Raw genomic sequence first — 24075 nt, 5'->3', positions numbered from 1 at the left:
AACAGCACTTTATTGTTTCCCATAACTTATATTGGAGAGATTAAGAACACTCTGGAATCTGAGCTGGGAGGGCAAACAATGTAAAGGGCTAAATATGAAAACTATTACTTCCAAAAGACTATTGCTCTAGAACAGAGCTCTCTAACCTTGGCAACTTTCAGCTGAGGGGACTTCAACTCCCAGAATCTGGGAGTTGAAGTTTGCCAGGCTGGAAGTTGCCAAGGTTGGAGAGCTCTGCTCTAGAATACAGGGAAATTTAAATGGCAGTTCTCCGGTCAGCACATTAAAAGTGTTTCTGCAGCCTGCTTATCACTAAATGCAGGGCCTTATTTCCGTCCTGTAGAAGCTAACAACAGCCCCTGATCATGGGAAAGTTACTCTGTGAAACTTTCAGAGGCATGACTGTACTAGATTAACCTTTGGTCCGATCAGTTTTTATATACTTGATGACTGGGCCACACCCCTGGTGACTTTTATCTCCACGACAGCACATTTCTCTACATGAGGTTTGGCTGCTAAACCCAACTTCCTCATAAACAAGATGGAAAATTGTATTCCTGCCAACTAGGCAAGAGGAGATGATGTCCAGATCATGTGCTTGGGGTGATCTGCGAAAAGAAAGAATGGAATTTATCTTGAACTTCCGTTCAAAACAAAAAAAGCTAGTCAGAGGTCTAACCATCTTTCGGATATTCCCAAATGACCATGAATTGCAGAAAACTGTAACTTGCGCTGGTTCTTGGATGTTTCCAGAAGCCATGCATTTTTCTCTCGGGAAGATCTGGAAGAAAAACATGTTTTCCATTTATGAGGTTATCATCCCACTCTCTTCCAGGGAGCTCAAAACAAATTAAAAACAAGCCCGTATCAAATGTGTGCGTTAGGCTTCATTTCTGTAGTGTAACTTTTGGACTTGACTTGCGATATTTGCGATACACTTAACGAAGCAGATTTTAGTGGTGGTAACTCTAACTCCAGTTATATCCCTAGGAATAGTGGGGTCCTCTTGGAAATCTTACTCTTCCTCTATCCATTTTTATCAAGATAGTATTGAAAGGGCATCTTTTAAAAAAAACTATTGACTAGAATAGTCCTGTAAGCATTAGCTGAAGGAATAGCACAGTAAAGAGTTACTGGTGGCAAAATGTGATAAGTTCATTTTGTCACCGTATGTTTGCATGGACACATTAAAAATACATAGCAGATACTGAAATTTCAGCCCAGTGTTTCTGCAGTTTGCTGCCTGTTTGAACTTATATGCTTTTTATACACAAAAATCTAGATTTCTACATTATTATTAGAATTTATATAAAAGTTGTACATCTGAGCTGCACCAGGAAATTAGTCCATAAAATAAATTTTGCTCACCCTTCTTTCTTGTTCAGCTGTAACTAGATATGCTTTAGTTTGGTTCTGGCTTAAGCCATTAATTGTCAGCTGAATGTTGACTTCCTAAAAATTAGTAGTTCCTATCATGGGCATTCTAAAAATGGGCTGGGTAAAGCTCATTTGATACTAAACTTGAGTATCAAATTACATTTTTAAGCCATTTTGATTTTGAGCATTCAGCATTAAATGTGTAACTAATCCCAATTAAGTTCAACTGTATCAGATTTCATCCTGTTTGCTGCTTCTCAAACTTTTAAAAGGACATTTATACAGAACTCTTGAAAGACAGTTGCCTTAATACTACAGATACTGGGAATATTAAAATCCATTCTACTTCTATCCAGGTTAAAGGCAATTAATATGCTTTTCAACGTTATTTACTTTTTACCATTTAACAGACGACAGAAAAAAGAACCAGCCAGAGGCAAAATAAATAAAATTCAAGTGTAATGTTCCATCCCAATTCTGGAAGCCAGTTCATAACACCAAAGCCAACAGAGTTGGCCTTGCCAACTCACCTGTTCTAAATCAGCTAAGTAGATAATTAGCAGAGGAACTAGTTCTATGTGAAAACTTCTTTAACTGATAACCAAAATAGGATTAGCATTGGCAATTCTTCAGCGACTTTCAAGTAATTATTCCACTTTTAGTGGATGTTATATGCTAACTATGCCTAAAAGTTTTTTGTTTTTGTTTTTTAAAAAAATTGGGATTAGATTTTGTTTGTTGTTTCCTCTTTCATAGTTGTTACAACAAAAAAACCATACGTACTATGAAAGAAAACGAAAAGCATATGGACATAACTTTGTTGCAGAGGTAGAGCAGAAAACGCTCTGCCTGTTTTTAATACTGAGAATGAAAGAAAATTATATGCTGGGTTTTTCCTCCCATGTAAGAAAACTACTCATGTAGAAAAGCTTATAAACCCCATGGCCTTTCTCTCTTTCATGCTTCTCTAATATCTGTACTGCCTTCCTCATTTGCCTTATGTTTTCACATTCTTTGAAACAGGCAAGTAGTTTCCATTTCTTTATTATAAATCCAAAGATTATAGCTACAAGCCCAAGTAAATAAAGGCTACCGTTATCGTTTCTCACGAAGATGCATTAAGCATGCCAGTTTGAGCCATGTCCATGTGTTTTGCGGCATCCTTTGGTGCAGTCAGAATTTCTGAAGTGAAGCACCCGGATCTATTTTACCCGGTGAATATTTTGCCACAAGTATTACAGCATTAAAAACTCCCTTCGCTGTTCAGGCATCACCTTAGACAAGAATCAGTTCAAAGAGCCTACACCAGAATTAATACATTAATAATACTTAATACAAGATCGTTAATCTTGCAAGACCTACTTCTCTCCTTCTTTCAAATGACGTGATAGAAGTATTCCCAATGTTGCAACAGCCCTTGCTTTAACTTAGCTATTAGTACGATTAAACAGATTAAAAGTTCAGCTCTCCTACACGGTTGGAGTCATGTTGACTCTCCAAACGCTGCTCTCTATTTTACTTTCTATTCTGTTTGTGCTTTCAAGAGATGCTCCATTAATTTTACACAAGAGTTCCTCCCTCCAGACAAGGAGGCGGCTCTGCAGATTCTCTATATATCCCTATTCTGCGTGCTGTTTGTCAATTCAGCAGCAACAATGGAACAAAAGGGTTTCAGTCGTGAAGACCGATACAGGATTAAGACTGCTTATTAGGGAACAATTCCCACTGAATTCCATTGGGTTTACTTCTGATTGTGCTTAACAACTGCACAGCACATAATAACAAGGCTTTAAAGGACAGTTTAAAGTTCTTTAAACTGTGTGCCTGTTCAATCACTAACATTGTGCCTGTTCAATCACAGTGTGCCTGTTCAATCACTAACATTGCTGATGGCATTATATTCACATAAGATGCCCTGAAGTCAAAAACTCATCTTAGAATCAATACTAAATAAGCGAATAAGTAAATGAACAAATAAATAAATACCACAAAAATAAATACATAAAAAGATACGGATGACACTGGAGTTGCAAATGGAAGTGACCTAACTTTCAAAAATACCCTAGAACAGTGATGGTGCCAAGTGCCCGATTGCGCGCAAGAGTGCAAATGCACATGCGCATGCCCAAACCCCCAAAATGCAATGCAAGCGCCCCTGTGCATGCGCACACATAACCCCATGCATTCGCACATCCCCATGCATGCGCTCTGCCTCCCCATGCATGCGCAGCAAAGACCCGGACCAGCTGGCCCGCAGGAGGTGTGCACACATGTGCAGTGGAGCTAGGCTGGCCATAGGTTCACCATCCCGGCGCTAGAATGAAGCCCAGCAATAAACCTTGAAATCCCACCTACCTAATTCCGTAAAAGGTTTTTTTTTACCCGAGACATTAAATTTTTACACTTTGCTGACATTTTCAAATCTCTCTCTTGCTCCAACACACGTTTATATCAGTTCAACCAAATGCTGAATCTTGTGGGGTAGGCACAGCAAAAGGAAAATATACACAGAATTCTATACGTATTTCCTATATATTTTTCTGAAGGAAAAAAAAAATCACAACCCTCAATTGTTTTTCTTTTTCCCTATTATGACAAAGTTAGGTGGCCTCTTTTTATTGCTTTGAATTAACTGTGATTAGCGAGAATACTGATTGATTTCACAAACGATACATCTTCATACATTTTTTATCTTCATGAACTCAACTTTTTACTCTGAACCATGTCTTTTTGATCATTTGTAAAACTTAATCGGTATAACTTTCGCTGCTTTATCATGTCAGTCCCCCAGTTATCAGTAAGAACAGAGGAATTTACCCCAAAGAAAACCTGCTTACCACTTTTTCCCTACAAACAGCAGCCATACAGAATTGTTGGCAAGGTTAGTCTTTTGCCTTTCATTTTTTTAAAAGATTAAACTACAAACTTCCGTTTAGTGCTGCTAGCCCAGGGGTGTCAAACTCAAGGCCCAGGGGCCGGATCCAGTCCACGGGGTGCTTAGATCCGGCCCACGGGGCTGCCCTGAAAACAGCGAAGGACTGGCCTGCGGTGCCACTGCCAGTGAAAACGGAGCTTGGGAGGGGTGCTCCGTTTTTGCCGGCAGAGGGTTGCAGGAGGCTGTCACAGCCGAAAATGGACCTTGGGAGCCCCTTTTCTCTGGCAGAGTGCTCCGGCCACCACAGGTGTTCCTGACACGAGTGACGCCGAGCTGGCACTCCCCCCCCCACAAAGTCAAACACAAGCTGATGTGGCCCTCAATGAAATAGTTTGACACCCCTGCGCTAGCCCATCAGCTATAATTAAGGTTCTCAAAGCCAGCATTTAAAAATCCAAATCTGAAATGAACTAAAACAGCAGGTACAACACATACTTACATATACTCTTAAATACTCTTAAATATACCTATTAAATTAGAATTGTTAAAACAATATACAAAAAAAAAAACCACCCCAAAATCGAAACAAATATACTTGGACCGTTTAAGGCAACCTGCACCAGCCACCCCAAATGTCTGCTGCTCAATCCACATTAATCATATTTGTCAGATTACATACCATCACCATCCCTTGTCCCATTTCGGAATGTCTTGCCTTTTTTTCCATTACAGAATTAACTATGGTTAACATTACCTAATTTGTATTTTCAGAAACTATATTTAATTGGTTTGTAAACCCATTCTAATTCCAGTTGCAAGGTTTAGGTTGGAATTAATTAGGGCTGTAAAAAAAATCCAACTGTGGCTATATCATGCTAACCCAGAGTGTCTTTTCAAACAGAAAAGTCTAACATTGATATAAAGAATGCAAAAACCATGCTTGATTACCAATTATTACAGTTTAAGGCCAGCATCACCTCCCCCGACCCTCCCAAAAAATGATTTTAAACCCTCTTGCTCTTTCAAGCCCCACAAATGCAACTCACCCATGTAACAGTTAAAACTTTTCAAGAAATAATAAATATATATATATATATACATACAATTTCTGAACCGCACTGTTTATTTCTGCTGCTTGAAACCTAAGTGACAGTATGCCACCATAATTGTGGGTTTCCTCTAATCCTTTATTACACTGCAGGTACAGAAATACGCAGACACATTTTTGGAGAGTTGACATTTTGCAAAATGCAGCAAACATTTCAATGTATACATGAGAAAGAGGAAATGTTCAAAAGGGTATGCATTTCAAGTTATTGCAGGTTATTTTTTGTGAGATTTTTTTTTTTCTGCAGGTAAAATACGCTTAAATTTAAACCAACAGGAACGTGTCAGTGTAATTAAAATCATGACAAACATAACCTTCTCTCTGGCCATAAGGTGCCCCTTGGCAGATTATTAGGGTGTTGCATGGTGAGGGCAAAAGGTCAACACAGCATCAATCCCGTGGCATTTTGGTTTTCTTCTGAAGATTAAAGCTGTTGGTTTTTTTTTCTTGGGATAAATGCAGCAGCAAAACACAAACCAGCTGATCAAAAAAGCACTTCTGCCAGTAACTCCAATAATTTCAGGGCACACCAACCGTCAGTAGTTTTGCCATTCCCAGTTTTTAAGGTTTACATCACTGCGCTGTTGTCTTAAGTAGATTTTCGTCATAGCTTGTTCTTGTTTAAGCCAGCTTACTGACTACTGCCTGGTTGAGTGAGTTCAGTTGGTTGGTCCATTTATCTAACGCAGTATACCGTGCTCCACCCCGCTTCTGATGATCTAGCTCAAGAAGTTGATTGACTTGATCGATCCGGCCATGAATAGTGCTGAAAGAAGCAAAAAGACAAACGTTATTACAAACTCATACGTCTTTGAGGTGACCAATGCTCTCACCATGGATGGCTCTCACCAAATTCACCCAAGACTTTTGACTTCCCTCCTTAATTTCTTTTCACCTCTAATTATACAGAGGCATAATATAGGTGCTTCTATTAATTCTAACCAGCATTCGTTACAAGTCAGAGTTTGTGAAATCTGTTTCGAAACTAATCATGATTTGATAAATGCTGCTGTAATTTTAGCTTCAAATAGGATTCGCAAGATAAATCCAAACCCACACAGTGTTCTTAATTAATAGGACCAGGAGGTTGTGAATATAGTATGCAAGAGTTTAAACTGAAGAAAACAAGAAAGAGCACTGTAGAGTTGAAACTCTACATACATTCCTAATACCAGTTGCATGCAAGTTGATTTTTTTTAAAAAAACCACACATAGACAAAACCAGCAACAAAGATAAGGGAGGAAAAAACCCATAACAATGCAGACACAACATCTCTCATACACAGAGGTTCCTATTAAAAAAAAAACACAACCTTTTATAGGGAAAGAGAGGCATTTTGATCAATGAATTCTTAAAGAAAGTCTAGAAATTTTACTTATAAATTAAATTTGCTTTAAAAGCAACATTTAGTTCAAAGCCAAGAACAAATGGCTGTGGGTGGCTCAGGGCCGTGGGTGGCTCAGGCTGTAAGATAGCTTGTTATTAAAACATAGCTGCTTGCAATTACTGCAGGCTCGAGTCCCACCAGGCCCAAGGTTGACTCAGCCTTCCATCCTTTATAAGGTAGGTAAAATGAGGACCCAGATTGTTGGGGGCAATAAGTTGACTTTGTAAATATAAAAATAGAATGAGACTATTGCCTTACACAATGTAAGCCGCCCTGAGTCTTCGGAGAAGGGCGGGATATAAATGTAAATTTTAAAAAAATGAAATTGAACTTTAGAAACTTTGTGCTATGATGAAATGGAAGTGACAGTGAAACAATACCTCTTTCCTAATAAAAACAATTGTAATCAGTGAAATAATTTGACATACACCAATGTTAACCCAGCATCTGTTTTTATTTTGTTCTATCCTCCAATCTAAAGAGCCTGCTTGGTGTAATGATTAAGGCATCAGGCTAGGAATTGGGGAGTCCTGCCTTAGGCATAAAGCCAGATGAGTGACCTTGGGATTCTTTCACAGCCCTAGGAAAAGAAAGTTGCAAGCCATTTTTGAAAAACTTTGTCAATAAACTGCAGAGACCTGGTCCAGCCAGTTTCGGAGAATCAGACACAACTGAACAGAAGAAAACGTCACAATGTAAAAAAGATGTTGAGACTCTAGAAAGAGTGCAGAAAAGAGCAAGAGATGATTAGGGGACTGGAGGCTAGGAACTGGGTATGTCTAGTCTGATGAAAAGAAAATATGATAGCAGTGTTCCAATATCTCAGGGATTGCCCCAAAGAAGAGAGAGTCAAGCTATTCTCCAAAGCACCTGAGGACAGGACAAGAAGCAATGGGTGGAAACTAAACAAGGAGAGGAGCAACTTAGAACTAAGGAGAAATTTCCTGACAGTTAGAACAATGAATAAGTGGAACAACTTGCCTCCTGAAGTTGTGAATGCTCCAACATTGGAAATTTTTAAAAAGAGTTTGGACAACCATTTGTCTGAAGTGCTGTAGGGTTACCTGCCTAAGCAGGGGGTTGGACTAGAAAACCTCCAAGGCAGGGGTGAAATCCAGCAGGTTCTGACAGATTCTGGAGAACCGGAAGCGGAAATTTTGAGTAGTTCGGAGAACTGGCAAATACCACCTTTGGCTAGCCCCGGAGTGGGGAGGGTATGGGGATTTTGCAGTAACCTTCCCCTGGAGTGGGGTGGGAATGGAGATTTTGCAGTATCCTTCCCCTGCCATGCCCACCAAGCCACACCCACAGAACCGGTAGTAAAAAAATTTGGATTTCACCACTGCTCCAAGATCCCTTCCAACTCTGTTATTCTATATTCTAAAAAAAAAAGTCCCCCAATCGAATGACAAGGTTGATGTGAATGTGTGACCTTTGGTAGGTATTACTTGAAATGGCCTGAAGACTTATTCAATAAACTACCTGCCTCCTTACCAGTAGTTTACCAGATTGATGTTTTTAAACTGTATCCTTATAAATCAATGTGATTAGGTACTGAGTTACCATTAAAATGCTAGGAGGGAGGAAAAAAACCCTCTTGCAGTTACGTCTTTATGTACTTGCTTAGTCCTTTTTCTGAATATAATCAATATTTACGGAACGATACAAATACAAATACAGCCTATTTGTAAGTTTATCTCCCACATGATACTACTGTTTCACCACCAAATAATGTTGAATAAAATATTTTACTATTACCATGCAACTGAACATCAACTTCATTTTAACTGAAAAAAAATAATACTGTTTATACGTCCTGCACTATAAATACATCTTGAAAATACTTATTGTTGAAGAAAAGGAGGGGAAAAATACTCACTTATCCAGTATACACTGCACAAGCAAGCTTTCCACATCAGCTACATCTATGTTTAACTCCTAAGGGGAAAAACAGGCAGAAGTGATGGGCCAAGCATTAGAGGTTCAAGGACGTAAATATGAACATGCAACATTTTTTTTCTAACTTTCTGATAAGTAACAAGAACTGAAAACCTACGCAAACAATATGTACAACAAATACCTTTGAAATAAATGGAATATGTATCCTTGTGTAAGGCTTAATTAATTTTATAAGCACTTGTGTCCTGATGTTTCGCAAAAGTTCTGTAAGAAAACAAAAGCGAAACGGTCATTGCACGAATAAGGGATAGTGTTAGAAATAAAAAAAATACCTATGTTTCTATCCAGTAATCGCTGGATTGCTCTATATGTACAACCACAAACCAAGCTCAAAATTGCTGTTGCTCAGTCAGACGTTTGTTAAGTGAGTTTTGCCCCATTTTTACGACCTTGCTTGCCACAGTTGTTAAGTGAATCACTGCATTTGTTAAGCTAGTAACGCAGTTGTTAAGTGAAACCGACTTGGCTTGTCAGAAGGTGAAAAAATGGAAATCACATGACCCGAGGAAGCTGCAACCGTCATAAATATGAGTCAGTTCCCAAGCATCTGAATTTTAATTATGTGGCCATGGGGATGCTGCAGCAATTGTAAGTGTGAAAAACGGTCATAAGTCACTTTTTTCAGTGCTGTTTTAACTTTGAACAGTCACTAAACAAACTGCTGTAACTTTTAAGGACTACCTATATATCCTGAGATCCTGATAACTGATTTTCAAATTGTCTTTTCAAAACTTAAAATTAAAATAACAACATTTAAATCATCCAAAAATATACAAATGACACCAAGGCCTTTAATTAACCAACTTATCACAAACCGACTAAAGTAAAAATGGTCATGATCCAATCCTCACATTTTCATGGTTAACAGGATTTTAGATGGGCTTTTAATGTCATTTCAGTACAAAAGAAATGTTATGAACTGAGAACATCCTTAATCCAGGCTGGTGGAAAATGAAGAATGCAAAATCCAACAGTTCTGTACCTTCAATGTGTTCCCTTATGAAGGGATCGTCCATGATGTTACTGTGATTTGTCTTCAGGATCTTCTCAAATTCAGTGATGTCATTATTCTGATAGGCACTGCAAGAGAAAGAGCACCAATTACACTCTGGCAGACTGAAGGAGACAGTGGGCACATACTTTTATATTTGCAATCCAAAAGGGAGCATATGAGCTACGGTGGCGCAGTGGGAGGGCTGAGACTGCAGATCAGGCGTTTGGGGGAAGGATGTAATTTCTCAATTTGTGAAACAGAACAGTTTCTACTTTTTTTTTTTAAATGATACAGGACTACCACTTAAACTGCTCATCCAAGTTTAACTAAGGGTTTGGAGGTAAACAGCTGGGGCAAGGAATTAGTGGTCCCATTCATTTTTTTAAAAAGACCTATATGATTTTAACAACATCATCCCATTTATCCACATTATTATTTATTTTTATTATTATTTATTTGATTTTTATACCGCCCTTCTCCCGAAGGACTCAGGGCGGTGTACAGGCAAGATAAAACCAGCAATACAAAATACAAGTTAAAATACAATTTAAAAACTTATTTAGATTAGCCTGAAAATTAAAATTTGCCATACTAAAAAACCCCATTTAAAAATTAATAAATTTAACATTAAAATTCCGATTTAAGTCAGCCCCGCGCGGATAAAAAGATGTGTCTTCAGTTCGCGACGGAATGTCCGAAGGTCAGGTATCTGGCGTAAACCCGGGGGAAGCTCGTTCCAGAGTGTGGGAGCCCCCACAGAGAAGGCCCTTCCCCTGGGGGCCGCCAGCCGGCATTGTTTGGCGGAAGGCACCCTGAGAAGTCCCTCTCTGTGGGAGCGTACGGGTCGGTGGGAGGCGTGTGGTAACAGCAGGCGGTCCCGTAAGTACCCAGGTCCTAAGCCATGGAGCGCTTTAAAGGTCGTAACCAACACCTTAAAGTGCACTCGGAAGGCCACATGCCACATATTGCCTCGAATGATTCAGAAAACATCTAGTAAATTAGAATAACTTTTTTTTTGTAACAGTGATATAGAAACTAAACATCAGGAGTGTAACGGACTGATGGACCACCGATACATCATGTGTATCCCTTACATTCTAATGGTCATTAATTAAAGAATGTGTACGTTCTGTAATTAAATAAAATTTTGAAATAAATTTCAAATTTTCTCCAGCACTTCATATTGTTTGAAATTCATCTGTAAGTTGCTATTCATTTTGCTTGCTAAGAAAAAAGTTCTTACCTTACTAAATTTGTCATTGCTAGAATCTCTGGATCATTTTTGTATGGTTTTGCCTACATGGAAAATAATATATATATTTACGTTTCTACAATAACAAAAATATTTTTGCTAATCTCTTTCACACAGACCAAAAAAACAACAACGAAGAAAGGGTCAGCTGTACCTCCTGAGAATCAAACGGATTTATTCCAGACTTCATCAGCATGTTTGCTAGGACTAAATATTTTAAGCACGTAGTTCTTCTTGGACTCCCTGATTCATCATAATTTTTGAACGCTTCAAAGAAATCAGTATGTGCCTTTTCAAATTCACCTTCTCTTAGGTGCATTTTACCACCACATTCTGTGGGAGAAAAATTAAAGACAGCTGCTAATGATTTACTTTTGCCCACACAGAACACAGAATACCTTTTAAAACTGACCTTTTGCTTATTAATACCGACAAAGGGCCAAGCAGATTGAATAATGCCTAAATCATGCCTCTTATTTCAACTATCCATTATAAGGAAGTATAAGATAAAACACTGCTATCCTGGATAAAATTCAGTTATTACGGTGAACCTGTATACAGGTGGTCTTCTTAGCAATTGAGACTGGCAATTCCATCACTAAGCTCTGTGGTCACTAAACAGCAGATCACATGACCAGAACAGACTTACATCCCTTCCCAGTTGTTAAGTGAGTCACCATGCTCGTTAGCTAAAGCATTATGTGGCCGCGACTTGCAATTTTACTTTTGCATTCTTCATTAACTTTGTTTGTTGCAAGTCATGGGGGGAGCATGCCAACACTGACCACTGCAATAGTCATAAACGTGCCAGTTCCAAGGCACCCGAATGGGGAATCTTGGAATTGTGGGAGACGCTGCCATGGTCATAAATGTGAGGATTGGTTGCCAAGCTGTTGTTTTTTTTTAACACATTAACTTCAAACTGTTGCTATAACAAGGTATGCCTATAAATACATTTGTTCGGAGGGAATTTTCCCAAACGGCAAGCTTGGGAAATCTCATTATGCCTGTAGAATATTCAAGCTATAATACGCATCAACGTTAAGAAGTGAAACATGACTGTATCTGCATGGTAATTTAAGGAAAGGATACCATCTGCCAAAGCAGTTTTTTCTCCCCCCTAGAGTTGTGTAACTCTTGGATTCAGTTCCAAAATGCTGTTTCAGAGTATGAGCAGGGCCATAGCCACATGATCCTGAAAAGAAACAAGTTGTTTTAAAGGGCTACAAATAGAAGCTACGTTTGCCTGCCAAGGACTCCTAAGCACCTTTTTGGAACTGGACTCCAAGCGTCACAAGAGCCTAGTCCAGGGGTCTACAAACTTGGCTCTTTTAAGACTTGTGGACTTCAGCTTCAGTCCACAAGTCTTAAAAGAGCCAAGTTTGCAGACCCCTGGACTAGTCAATTTCCCTCAGGCACAAACCCAACAACACTAATCGATTCTAAGAAATTCGGTCACGTTCAGTATGTTGCCTTGAGGTAATAAATCTATAAACGTAGCATAGATGGTCTGCATTCTCCCTAATACTCTGTTCTTATACTTGTTGATATCAGCTTAACACGATTTCTACAAATAATGTCCCTAATAAATTGTAGCTAACAACCCTTCCCCTATATATTAAAATACTAATTTCCATTATGTCCCTCTCTTTGCAGTAATACAAATCATACTTCTTCTCGTAGCCACAGGGTTAAGCAACATGTTTCTGTACTTAACAATTTAACTTGTTTAAAATAGGGCTGTTTTGCTAGCAGTATGCCTCTTCCAATATCCAATCCATGGTTGGCTGGGGAATTCTGGGAGCTGACGTCCACAAGTCTTAAAGTTGCCAAGTTTGGAGACCCCAGGCCTAATCTATTCGCCTTTAAGGTGCCACTGTACTTGCCTCTGATAACTCCCATGATCAGCGGATGAGGAATTGCAGACTTGATGTGCAATGACTGTTCATATAGTGCCTTAAGTTTTTTATTATTTTTTTGTGCTGTATACATTTGAATTTCCAAAGCGTAAATTTCCAATAGCTGCGTGCCTTTTTTAAGGTCATCTTCTCCATCATCAGTCTAGAAAAACAAAACAAGTGCAGTATAAAATCATGAATACATGTTTTCTCTCTGTTTCCTATGAAATACAGTTGAAATTTATTTGTAGATTTTAATTTATAAAAGGTGTCTCATATGCACCGCAATTCTAAACTGTCTTGTGACATCTGTATGCCTGGATTGAAAAAAAAAATATAGGAAGTAGAATACAATTGAAATCAACATACAGAAATCAAAATCCAGATTCCAGATTTCTAGGAGCCATAAACTTGAATTTCTACAGCTTTCCAGAGGGCATAAATTGAACACAATTCTCTCTCTGCACCTGAAGGGAGAACTCCAGGGGTGAAGAAATTAATTACTGGATTCTCCATTCCACCATCAGCTTCAAATATAACTTTATTTCCCTCATGGAACTGGGAAGCTTAGCTGTTGAAAGCTCCCAAATAAGGAGGCAAGAGACTTTGGGAAAGAGGCTGAGGACAATCTGATCCACCAATCATTTGGCTCTCTGCTATAACCCTGATCTATGGAGCTGGATGAGAAAGTTAAGAAATGAAATCATGAAGATGAAAATTGTTGTCCCCCCCACCCCCCCTTTCACTTCTGCCATTCAGATCTGCAGTTAGCAGAGCAATGGAAGCAAGGGACTAATATTTTGTAAATGAACAGAAAGCTCAATCATGATGCATCACTGGCCGTGCTTGTAGAATCCAACACGTAACATTTAGCATAAGCCTGTCTGTCAAAGTAACAATCCAAATTAAAGTGATAAGCTATCCAATTTCAATGGACACTTGCTTTTGGATGCAGGATTATTACTTGTAGTTGTAAAATTGTTCAAAGGCAGGGAAAATGCCTCTTTAAAATTCCGTCTAGGACAGCGGTCACCAACTGGTGGTTTGTGGACCACTGGTGGTCCACGAGAAAATTTTGGTGGTCTGCAAAAAAATTATTTGCATTTTTTAAATATTGCACTAAATCAGGGGTCCTCAAACTACGGCCTCTGGGACGGATACGTGCAATGAACATTTGTGTTGCTGCAGAGAGTCTCCCCCTTCGGGGTCTTTTTGTGTGGGTCAGTGGGGGGGCAGAAATTCCGACTTGGGGTCTGCTTCAGCCTCCTGGTGCAGGGTTTTGGGCGAAGGCTGGAGGGAAGTGTTGATAGTGGCGAAGAGCCAGAGGGCCTCGTTCCAGTGTGACTGCATCATGGCCTGGAACTGGCTGACTATCTCAGCCCGCTGAGCCTACAGGCGCCGGTACCTGGCCTTGCACTCCCGCAGGTCTTCCCTCTGCTTGGAAAGCCTATGCTCGTAGTCCTCAGTGAGGTGCTTCTGCTGAGCCTCCTTCTCGGTCAGATCCAATTTGAACTGAGCTGTTTTGCCAACTCTTTCTCATGATGGCTGCTTAGCTCCAACAACTGCTTCCTGTTGGAGCCCTAAGGAGCCCGGGCGGGCAGGCGAGGAATGGCTGGGAGGGGAGGGATGAGTAGAGGCTGGCGAGGCGCCCCTTGACGTGAGTGACATCGAGCTGGCCACGCCCATCCAGCCACATGACCACCTAGCCAGCCAGCCAGTCATTAAGCAGAACGTATTAGTGGTCCATGGGATTTAAAATTATGAATTTAGTGGTCCCTGAGGTCCAAAAGGTTGGTGACTCCTGGTCTAGGAGAACACATCAAAACTATTTTGCAGACAACCCCACAATGTAAAAAAGTTTTTCCTTTATGTCTATCAATTATCTTCCTAAGATATGCCTGCCAAACCACTTCAGTACTTGTTATTCTGTGGTCAAATAAATGCTTGTGCTATTTAACTACTCTACAAAGGACTGCAGCAGGCAAAAGTTACAACCACTTGAGAAACATACTCAGAGAACAAACTGTACCTTACCTGACATGACTGATGGAGTTGCCGTAAAATCTTCTGTAACTTGCCATACTCTTCTCGTTCTAAATATAATTTGCCAAGCTGTAAAGCAAAATGTGATTTATTTTTTTAAAAAAGAAAGAATCCTAAATATATATTTAAAAATTGTAACATTTCCAAAACAAAACAAAACAAAAGAACAACAACCCAGATTGGCCATTTTACCTTTGTGTTTGTCTTAAACCACAATCTATCATTCTTAGCATCTTTCAGTGCTTCAAGTGTTGTCTCATAAAATTCCTGAAGCAAATCCATCTGACATAAAAAATCAGAATTCTATAATTGTAAACAGCAAATTTGTGTCTGTTAATAAAGTCAACATGAACACACCCAAAGTGCAACTTTGAAAACTTATACTCTAATATCAGCATTAAAATGTGCATATTTTTAACATTGACAAACCATAACAAGATCAGCTTAATGTGGGTTTTCAAACTCTTTTTTCAGGCATTTGTGGGAATCTGTTTCATGGTTAGAGTGTTTTAGTGCTTCATGAAATAATATTATGATTTGGCTTGAGCTATGGAAGCTGCAAATTCCCAAATGCCTTTTCCTTTGGCATCTACAAAATTATCACCCTGTGTTGGGCAAATAAAAGTAATAAAAAGAGATTAATGCTTTTTTTCTCCAGTGAGATATATTGCTGTTCAACTATATTTAAGTTGCGCAAGTAGAAACGCTGATTTCATAATTTTTAGTGCCATGTTTATTTCTCTATCAAACAGCTATTATCTTTTCAGGTCTGAAATAAGGAAGACTTGAGAAAACTCTGTCCATGAAAATAACGCAGATGCCAATGGCAGAAGCATGTATTGTGCAATTCAGATTTTTGAGGGTATTTTAGGAGTTTGAAAATCCAGTACACATATTCAGCAATATTTTATTTTTATTTATTTATTCAATTTATTTGCTGCCTCTCTCACCTTGGGGCTACTCTAGGTGCCTGGCTTATTTCAATTTCAATATCATTTCAACATCATAGTTTTAAAACATTGAGAAAAGAACAATTACTGAGAAAAAGGGAGAAAACAGCAAAATCAAAAACATTTGTGCTAAAAATGGTGCTACTTAACAGTTTTCCAAGAGAAGCAAAACTAACCAGATTCTTAGACCTTTTAAAATAAGTTGTTTTAACATAGTTGTTAGAACACAGGACATTTTCTAGGGTTGAGCAAGATTACAGCTGTCAAATGATTTTCCATATCTACTTAAGTATCTTGAGTACATCTTTGTCTTTGAAATCTTGTATATCATGAAAGAGAAACTGATACCATACAACTAAATTAAATTAAAAGTCGGTCTATGATAATATGATTATAAAAAGTAAGAATTTCCAAATCAAATTTGCAAAGAATAAAAGTTCCTAGATGATGTCCAGTAATCTGTCAGAGTTAAAAGCTGGGGAATATTTCTATAAAGATGTCTTCAAGTTTCATGTAGTAGTTATTTGATATTTTCAAAAAAATCCCAAGTCCCTTTTTAGCCCAAGGACCTGCAATCTTTTTCGGGCAACCAGTACATGAAAGCATGTTTTACTCCTATGTTTTTGCATGCAAGAAATAAGATTATAAAAACAAATGGATTTTCTTCCATGTGATTTGCAAGTCCTTGTGATAAATGAAAAATAAATAAATGGTTCTCTATTTTATGACGAACTGCTCTCTGTTTAACTTGAACAATTATTTTTATAATAAATGAAATACAGTAGCATTTGTTAACGTTCACAGAGATGATCTTTTCAAGAAGGTGCAACTTCTAGAAATTGAAAGGAGAGATAATCTAACCTGCTTTGAAGTGGAAATATAATCAAGAATAGAATTGATGGATTTTTCTGAGTAATTCCTTGTGACCGCACTCCGTATGTAGGTCAACAGTTGTTTATATCTGTTCATCATTTCAGGAAAGTTAGTCTTTATCAGAAAAAGAAATATTTATGAATTATAACAACGCATTTCAAACTGAAGATGAGTCTAGTTAGTAAATTTAAAAGTAGGGCAAACCCTGGGCAACTGGATACATGCCTTGAATTTCTGCAACTGCTCTTCCACTCATTCTGAAGGGGGTCATACTTTGCTAACGATCATTTTCTCCCATTTTGATGTGGCTTAGTTCTTAGAGGAAAAACCCAAGTAAAAATGATACACAGCTTACCAGTTTGAAATTTATTTTTATCATCTGTTTTAATGCTTTGAATCCCCATTCTCCTTTTTCACCTTCAAGCTCCAAAACCTAAAAGAGAAGAGAAAGATATTTTTTTTTCAATTTTGATACTTGTAGATTCATCAAAAGCTGCAGTAAATCCTAGTCAGCTTTTTTTGTTTGTTTGTTTCAGGTGAAAGTCTTCCGTAATCCATCAAACGGCAATTTTTAGAATTTCTGTATTTCATCCTTGAATGTCCTGATTTCCAAGTTCTTCTTCTGGATTTATTACAACAGGAAGGCATTTAGCAGCTTTATGCAGAGATTATTTTCAAAGGACTTGGTTGTCACTTCAAGCAAGGCATCAGCAACTGAATGTCTACAATGCAGTTACTAAAACAGTAACAAAAGAAAGCAGATAGGAAGAGAAGAGGTAATGTGTGATCCGTCACTATGAGAACCCAGTTGTAGAAAGATTTTTTTAAAAAAAAACCGAAAGTAGCAACAAGAAGATGCATTGTTCTTAAAATAAATGTTCCCACAAGCAAAAAGTCTTAAATACTTCTAAGTAGCAGTGAGGAGATTTTAAGTAGCTAAACTCAGTCCTTCCTAAGAAGTTGATATTCCAGACAGGCTTTATAAGACTACCCCTTAGATAATAAGTGATATCATCTATCACAGGGGCGTCAAACTCAAGTCATCACATGACGTATCGAGACTTTTTCCCCCTTCGCTAAACCAGGTGTGGGTGTGGCCAGCGTGTGATGCCATCCGGCCAGTGGGCCGCAAGTTTGACAGCCCTGATTTATCATAAATGATATTAAAAGTGAAAGATGGAGAATATCCCAGGATTATTTGACAACAGGATTTACCTTGCACCAAGTTATCACAAATAAAAAGCCTAATAAAGCCAAATATTTGACAGGCGAATGTATACCAATATGAAAAATTAAAACTATAAACCTTTTGAAAACTGCTCAGTGCTGCTTTGGGGTCATCCTCTTTCAAGGCTTTGGAGTTATAATACTGATTCTCCAAATCTACATTTGGTTCAGAGTTGCTGTCTTCAGAATATTCCTGTATTTTAAAAAAGGGTAAAAAAACATATACGTGTCAACTGACAACATTGAATTTTAATCAATTAAGTGATAAGCGCCAGAGAAGAGTGTACGCATGGGGTAGAAATGAAATGGGAAATTGGGGGAAAACGAGTTGTAGTGACTGCATTAGCAAATAGCTAGCAGTGGCTTCTGAAGTTGCCACACATCCTTAGCTGCTATATCAATTTGAAAAGGGATGCTTTTTGCAGTTTGTCCTATGGAATAAAAGGTAAGTCAAACAATCTGTGCAGTTAAAAGTAACTCTCATAAATACATCAAAAACTGGTATGTTTTATTTTTACAAGGTACAATTCATCAGCCCAAGCGTTAATCTTTCCTGGATTAGGTATGATGTATGTGGTAATTCATAACTAAGTTTCAGAAAGATTTCTGCTATGAAATAAAATAGCCTGAATAACGGCTTGTTAAGACTGCTTGCTGGATCAGATGAAGGCCCAATAGTCTACTGGAATCAATTGGAATCAACTAATGCTTCCATTAAGCTATCTCCTATATGCTTTCAATGTGATTTTCAAGGACAACTTGTTTTTGGCTAAGAAGATTCTGGTTGTGTTTACTGTAGATAAGCTAAATCAATAGATTCACTGAATTTGTCATAAATGGTGGGATCCATTCAGCCCAGTAGATCATGTTTTACAAATGATCTACAACTGGAGAATCCATACCCTATTTGTTCTCCAAGACCTTAAACAGGAGTATCTCCTAGTTATAGTCTCTTTGATTTTGAAATGAAGATGTGGTTCTCAACTTGCGGTCTACGGATCCCTGGGGGCCACAATGTCATCACAGAGGGTCCGAGAAGGCTTGAAGAAATGTTATGATTTAAATCTTGGGTTAAGTCTTGGAGACTCCATGGCCACAAAAGATATTTAAAGGGGGTCCATGGTGAAGAAAAGATTGAGAGCCACTGAATTACTGGAAAGAGACATGTATTTGGTTTTATTTATTTATTTGGAAAATTTATATTGCCACCTACTCACCCACAGTGACACAAGGCGGCTTACAGGAAACAAAAATGTCTTATTTGTATAATAAAAGAACATCAGAAAGTCACAAAAAAAAAATCACAAAACGCCTTTATCCACCTAAATAAGCTGTTTCTCAAAAACAAAACAAAACAGAATTACAACTTTTTCTATAGCACAAAATGAATCGATAGGTATTTTGTTCAGCAGATTAGTCACTCGTTTTCAGGGGTGGCTCCTACAACACCTGTCAAATTACATCAAAATAGAGGACTTTTACCACGCAGGAGGAAAAACTCCCTATAAAGCATGCCACTGCCAAACCCACCTGCCCGCCAAAAAAAAAAACCCCTAATGCAAACATGAAAAGAAATAAGCAGGATAATCCATTAGATAATGAAGTTTGACTCCGACTCTCATGAAATACTAATCATCAAGTCGTCTTCCCTTCCCAGCGCCACAAAGGTAGACAAAATCAAACTTTGAGGCAGGAATGAAACACAGCTAGAACTCGACTGACGACCACAACTGTTGCCCAACATTGACGTTGTTAAGTGAGAAATGCGCTAAGTGAGTTTTGCCCCGTTTTACGACTTTCCTCGCCACAGCCAACCCCCACCCCCACCCCGCCACCGTGGTTAAATTAGTAACCTGGGTTGTTAAGCGAATCTGGCTACCCACATCGACTTTGCTGGTCAGAAGGTCGCCAACGCCGAACACACGACCCCTTGGCACGTGGCAACCGTCCTAATTAGGAGCCGGTTCCCCAAATATCGGAACTTAAGTCATGGTGACCATGGGCGGGCGGTGTGTGTGTGTGTGTCCGTGTCCCGCAATGGTCGTAAGTATGAAAAACAGTCCCAAGTCACTTTTTTCCCACCCCCCCTTGTAACTTCGGTCGCTAAACGAACGGCTGTAAGTCGAGGACTAGCACTGAAAAGGCCCCCCGCCCCGCCCCAAAGTAAAATCGCTCCTCCAAAGAAGGAAACCCCGACCTCCCCCAACCCCCCACCCTCGGGGGATCGACCCCCATAGGCCCCCCACCCATCCACCCAACCGGGCCAGGGCCGGGGGCTTCAGGGGGCGCGACGGCCGGGTCCCTTCTGGGCGAAGCAGCCCAACTCTCTCTCTCTCCCGCCCCTCCTAGGGATCCAGCTCTCGGGGGGGGGGCCGAGGCGAGGCGGCCCAGCCCCAGCGCCCCTTGAGCGGGCCTGGCGAGGGGGCCTAGCGCGGGGCCTGGGCGGCGGCGGCGGCCAGCAGCCTCCTCTTTACCGGGCCGGAGGGAAGAGTCGGGGGAGACGTGGGGGGTCTCGCTCGCGCCCCTCCGCCCGGCGCCGCCTCTCCTGCCGCGCTTCCTTCCCCGGGGCAGCCGGGCGGCCAAGGGGGCTGGCGAAGACCCCCCTCACCCGGGAGCCGAAGGGAGCGGAGGCGCCGGCCGAGCGGAGGCGGCTGAGGAGAGGAGGGGTCCCCGGCGCAGCGCTCGCCCGCCCGCCCGGCTCCCCTTACCAGGTCGTAGTCCTCCTCATCGTCGCACATGAAATCATCCTCCATGTCAGACATCTTGGCCGGAGGACGCGAGGGGAGGGGGGGGAGGAGGAGGAGGTGATGGAGGAGGGGCGGGGCGCGGAGGTCGGACCAACAGACGGCCCCCCTCTTCTCCCACAATGCCCCGCGCCCCGGACAACCACCTCCCCTTCGACGTCACGACGTGCGTGGGGGGGGGAAAGGGGTCGCACGCAAAAGCGTCCGTTCTTCGCCGCGACTCGGCCGTTACGGCCGCGCGCGCACCCGGAGCCTCATTCGAGGTGCACCAGGCCCGCTGGTTTTTGTTTGTTTGTTTGACAACCGGGCTCCCTAGCAACGGCTCGGGTTGCAAAAGCGCAGCTCCGGTTATTTGGATGAGGCTTCAGGTTTCTAAGTGGAGAAATCCCGGGACTCAAAACTTTAGAATAGAATAGAATAGAATAGAATAGAATAGAATAGAATAGAATAGAATAGAATAGAATTCTTTATTGGCCAAATGTGATGGGACACACAAGGAATTTGTCTTGGTGCATATGCTCTCAGTGTACATAAAAAGAAAAGATACGTTCATCAAGAATCATAAGGTACAACACTTAGTGATAGTCATAGTAGTGTACATAGTACATAGTAGTGTTCTTTTATGTACACTGAGAGCATATGCACCAAGACAAATTCCTTGTGTGTCCAATCACACTTGGCCAAATTCTATTCTACATAGTAGTGTACATTATGTAGTACATATTACTACATAAGTACTACATAATACAATACTGAATCCCTGTACTCCACGGATGGAACATAAAATCAGGGCTGGAAGAGACCTGAGAGGTTTTCTACTCCAACCCTTGCTCAGTTATACCATCCTGGTCAAGTGATTGAACTCTTTTTGAAAACTTAAGATCAGTGTTTTTCAAACCTGGCAACTTCAAGGTGTGTGGACTTCCAGCTCCCAGAATTTCACAGCCACTCTGCCAAGTTTGCAAAACACTCGACTAAGGCGTTACCTCCATGGTGCTTTCCAACTTTTACATAAATCTGAAACTCTTACCCCTTTTTCAAACACATTTAATAATAACAACAACAACAACAGAGTTGGAAGGGACCTTGGAGGCCTTCTAGCCCAACCCCCTGCCCAGGCAGAAAACCCTACACCACTTCAGACAAATGGTTATCCAACATCTTCTTAAAAACTTGCAGCATTGGAGCATTCACAAAGTCTGGAGGCAAGTTGTTCCACTGATTAATTGGAAATTTCTCCTTAGTTCTAAGTTGCTTCTCTCCTTGATTAGTTTCCACCCGTTGCTTCTTGTGCTGCCCTCAGGTGCTTTGGAGAATAACTTGACTCCCTCTTCTTTGGGGCAGCCCCTGAGATACAGGAACACTGCTATCGTGTCTCTCCTAATCCATTTGATTAAAACAACATTTGATTAAAAAGTATCGCCTTTCTTGAGCTACACACACCCTGCCTTCAACAGATGCCCTAATCCTCCACTTTTCGTTAAGTTTACGCGTTTAACAAAACGTGTGAGTTGAAAAAGCGTCTGCAAGAGCCCAAACTCTCCAACTTTCTCAATCGGTGATTGGGAAAGAATAGAATAGAATAGAATTTTTATTGGCCAAGTGTGATTGGACACACAAGGAATTTGTCTTGGTGCATATGCTCTCCGTGTACATAAAAGAAAAGATACGTTCATCAAGGTACAACATTTACAACACAATTGATGATCAATATATCAATATAAATCATAAGGATTGCCAGCAGCAAGTTATAGTCACACAGTCATAAGTAGAAAGAGGGACATTTTTTATTTCCAAAAGTGGATATTTGCAAATTACAGAAGTCTTCCCGAGAATAGGTTAACTCTCCCTGGTGGCGAGCGTTGGTGGCCCTTCGCTTTTTCCTGCATCTTTCGCTGTGAATGTCTCCAGTTCCGCATCTGCAGCGGAGGTAGGGCAGGAGCTTCAGCCTTTTTGCCACCACGGGCGCTCTCTGGGCGGGGAATACGAGGAGGAAACAGCTGCAGCGAGCAGAGCTGGAAGCGGACGTGTCCCAGGGCTTGGCCGGTTGCAGAAGGAACAAAAAAACCCGCAGCAAGGTTGACAAATCGTGGCGGGGGAAGCACAGGATGGCTGCCGACGCGCCCCCCATCCTTTCGCTCCAGCTGGTGGAAGAACCGAGGTGCGTGGTCGGACTCTCGCCCCCCCCCCCCAATCCGCGTCTAAGCTCCAGCGATCAGGGCAGAAGGCTGAGAGTATGGACCTTCTTCCTTGAAGCGCTTTGCAGCGAGTCCTGCGCATGGTTTTTCCGGGGAGAGTAGCCGGTTATGCTAGGTTACTTAATTCCCAGGTCGAGGTGCAAGGAGATCGGAGGAGTTCTAATCTGATAGAGAAGATGACAGGGGCAGTTCCGGGTGCTTTGCTCAGTTTGCTTCCTCTTAAGTTTTTCAAGGAACCGAAGAAAATAGACATTCGTTCATTCATTCATTCATTCAATCAATCAATCAATCATTCAACTGCTATAGCCACCCATCTCAGTCCATAATTCTGAGTGGTTTACAATTAAAACAACAAACAAACCCACGTTACACTCAAAATACTAAAAAGCATTTCAAAACACAAAAACAATAGGAACATCCAAAATAAATAAAGATACCTTGATGAAGGTATCTTTTCTTTTATGTACACTGAGAGCATATGCACCAAAGACAAATTGCTTGTGTGTCCAATCACACTTGGCCAATATTTCTATTCTATTCTATTCTATTCTATTCTATTCTATTCCATTCCATTCCATTCCATTCCATTCTATTCTATTCTATTCTATTCTATTCTATTCTATTCTAAATATACCTAGTAGCTGAGATGCTTAGCCAGTTGGCAACAGGGTCCTTAACACATTCAGCACTCCAGGCTCTGATGTATTTCTGCCCACCCAGTGATGAAATTCAAAATTTTTTACTACCACTTTTGTGGGCGTGGCTTGGTGGGCGTGGCTTGGTGGGTGTGACAGAGGAAGGATACTGCAAAATCTCCATTCCCACCCCACTCTAGGACCAGCCAGTGGTGGTATTTGCCAGTTCTCCGAACTACCCAAAATTTCCGCTACCGGTTCTCCAGAACCTGTCAGAACCTGCTGGATTTCACCCTTGTGCGAACCCCAAATTTGATATTACAACCATGTAACCATGCTCCTTAGGTAGCATTGCATTGTTAGGATAACCTTGCCCAGCCTGATACCCAATGGGTTGGATTAAAACTCTCATAACACGGCTGGGATGGTCATGGATGCCAGATTGGGAAAGATTGAGTTAAGGTTTTGAACTAAAATTGGTTCAACCCTACTCGGGCATGGATGTTCATTTGATGATTTGGAGCCAGATAGGCCAACGTAATTTACACAGTAGT

General features: G+C 40.5%; 2 protein-coding genes across 3 annotated transcripts in view; one reads left to right on the top strand and one right to left on the bottom strand.

Moving 5' to 3' along the window:
• Nucleotides 1–2405: 2405 nt before the first annotated feature.
• On the bottom strand, nt 2406–20792 carry COPS2 (COP9 signalosome subunit 2). 2 transcript variants are annotated; one of them, XM_058156525.1, is made up of 13 exons: nt 20653–20792; nt 18024–18137; nt 17073–17150; nt 16706–16831; nt 15087–15197; nt 14886–14963; nt 12840–13014; nt 11108–11286; nt 10945–10997; nt 9690–9787; nt 8829–8911; nt 8628–8686; nt 2406–6126 (listed from the first exon to the last, which is right to left on the bottom strand). In XM_058156525.1, exons 1-13 carry the CDS (start codon nt 20704–20706, stop codon nt 5982–5984), a joined length of 1353 nt encoding a protein of 450 aa, XP_058012508.1. In that variant the 5' UTR covers nt 20707–20792; the 3' UTR covers nt 2406–5981. The 2 variants fall into 2 exon arrangements, with proteins under 2 accessions (XP_058012508.1, XP_058012509.1); XM_058156526.1 differs by having other exon boundaries at nt 15087–15176.
• A 1703-nt stretch (nt 20793–22495) lies between these two features.
• The window catches only part of GALK2 (galactokinase 2), a 51208-nt gene continuing 49628 nt past the window's right edge, over nt 22496–24075 (top strand). Inside the window, exon 1 of the mRNA XM_058156524.1 lies at nt 22496–22849. Coding sequence (XP_058012507.1) covers nt 22797–22849 — 53 coding nt within the window. The 5' untranslated portion in view covers nt 22496–22796. The remainder of the gene's footprint in view (nt 22850–24075) is intronic.

This window comes from Ahaetulla prasina, chromosome 13, assembly GCF_028640845.1.
Source record: "Ahaetulla prasina isolate Xishuangbanna chromosome 13, ASM2864084v1, whole genome shotgun sequence".
NCBI classification, from domain to species: domain Eukaryota; kingdom Metazoa; phylum Chordata; class Lepidosauria; order Squamata; family Colubridae; genus Ahaetulla; species Ahaetulla prasina.
This window is presented reverse-complemented; position numbering and strand designations above follow the sequence as displayed.

Excerpts from the sequence above, each read along its gene's own strand:
- COPS2 (XM_058156525.1), bottom strand. The coding sequence starts at position 20,706 with ATGTCTGACATGGAGGATGATTTCATGTGCGACGATGAGGAGGACTAC. Across the intron at positions 8,912-9,689 it reads CATAAGGGAACACATTGAAG|AACTTTTGCGAAACATCAGG; the intron begins GTACAGAACTGT and ends GTTTTCTTACAG. Across the intron at positions 6,127-8,627 it reads GTGCAGTGTATACTGGATAA|CACTATTCATGGCCGGATCG; the intron begins GTGAGTATTTTT and ends TGCTTCTTTCAG.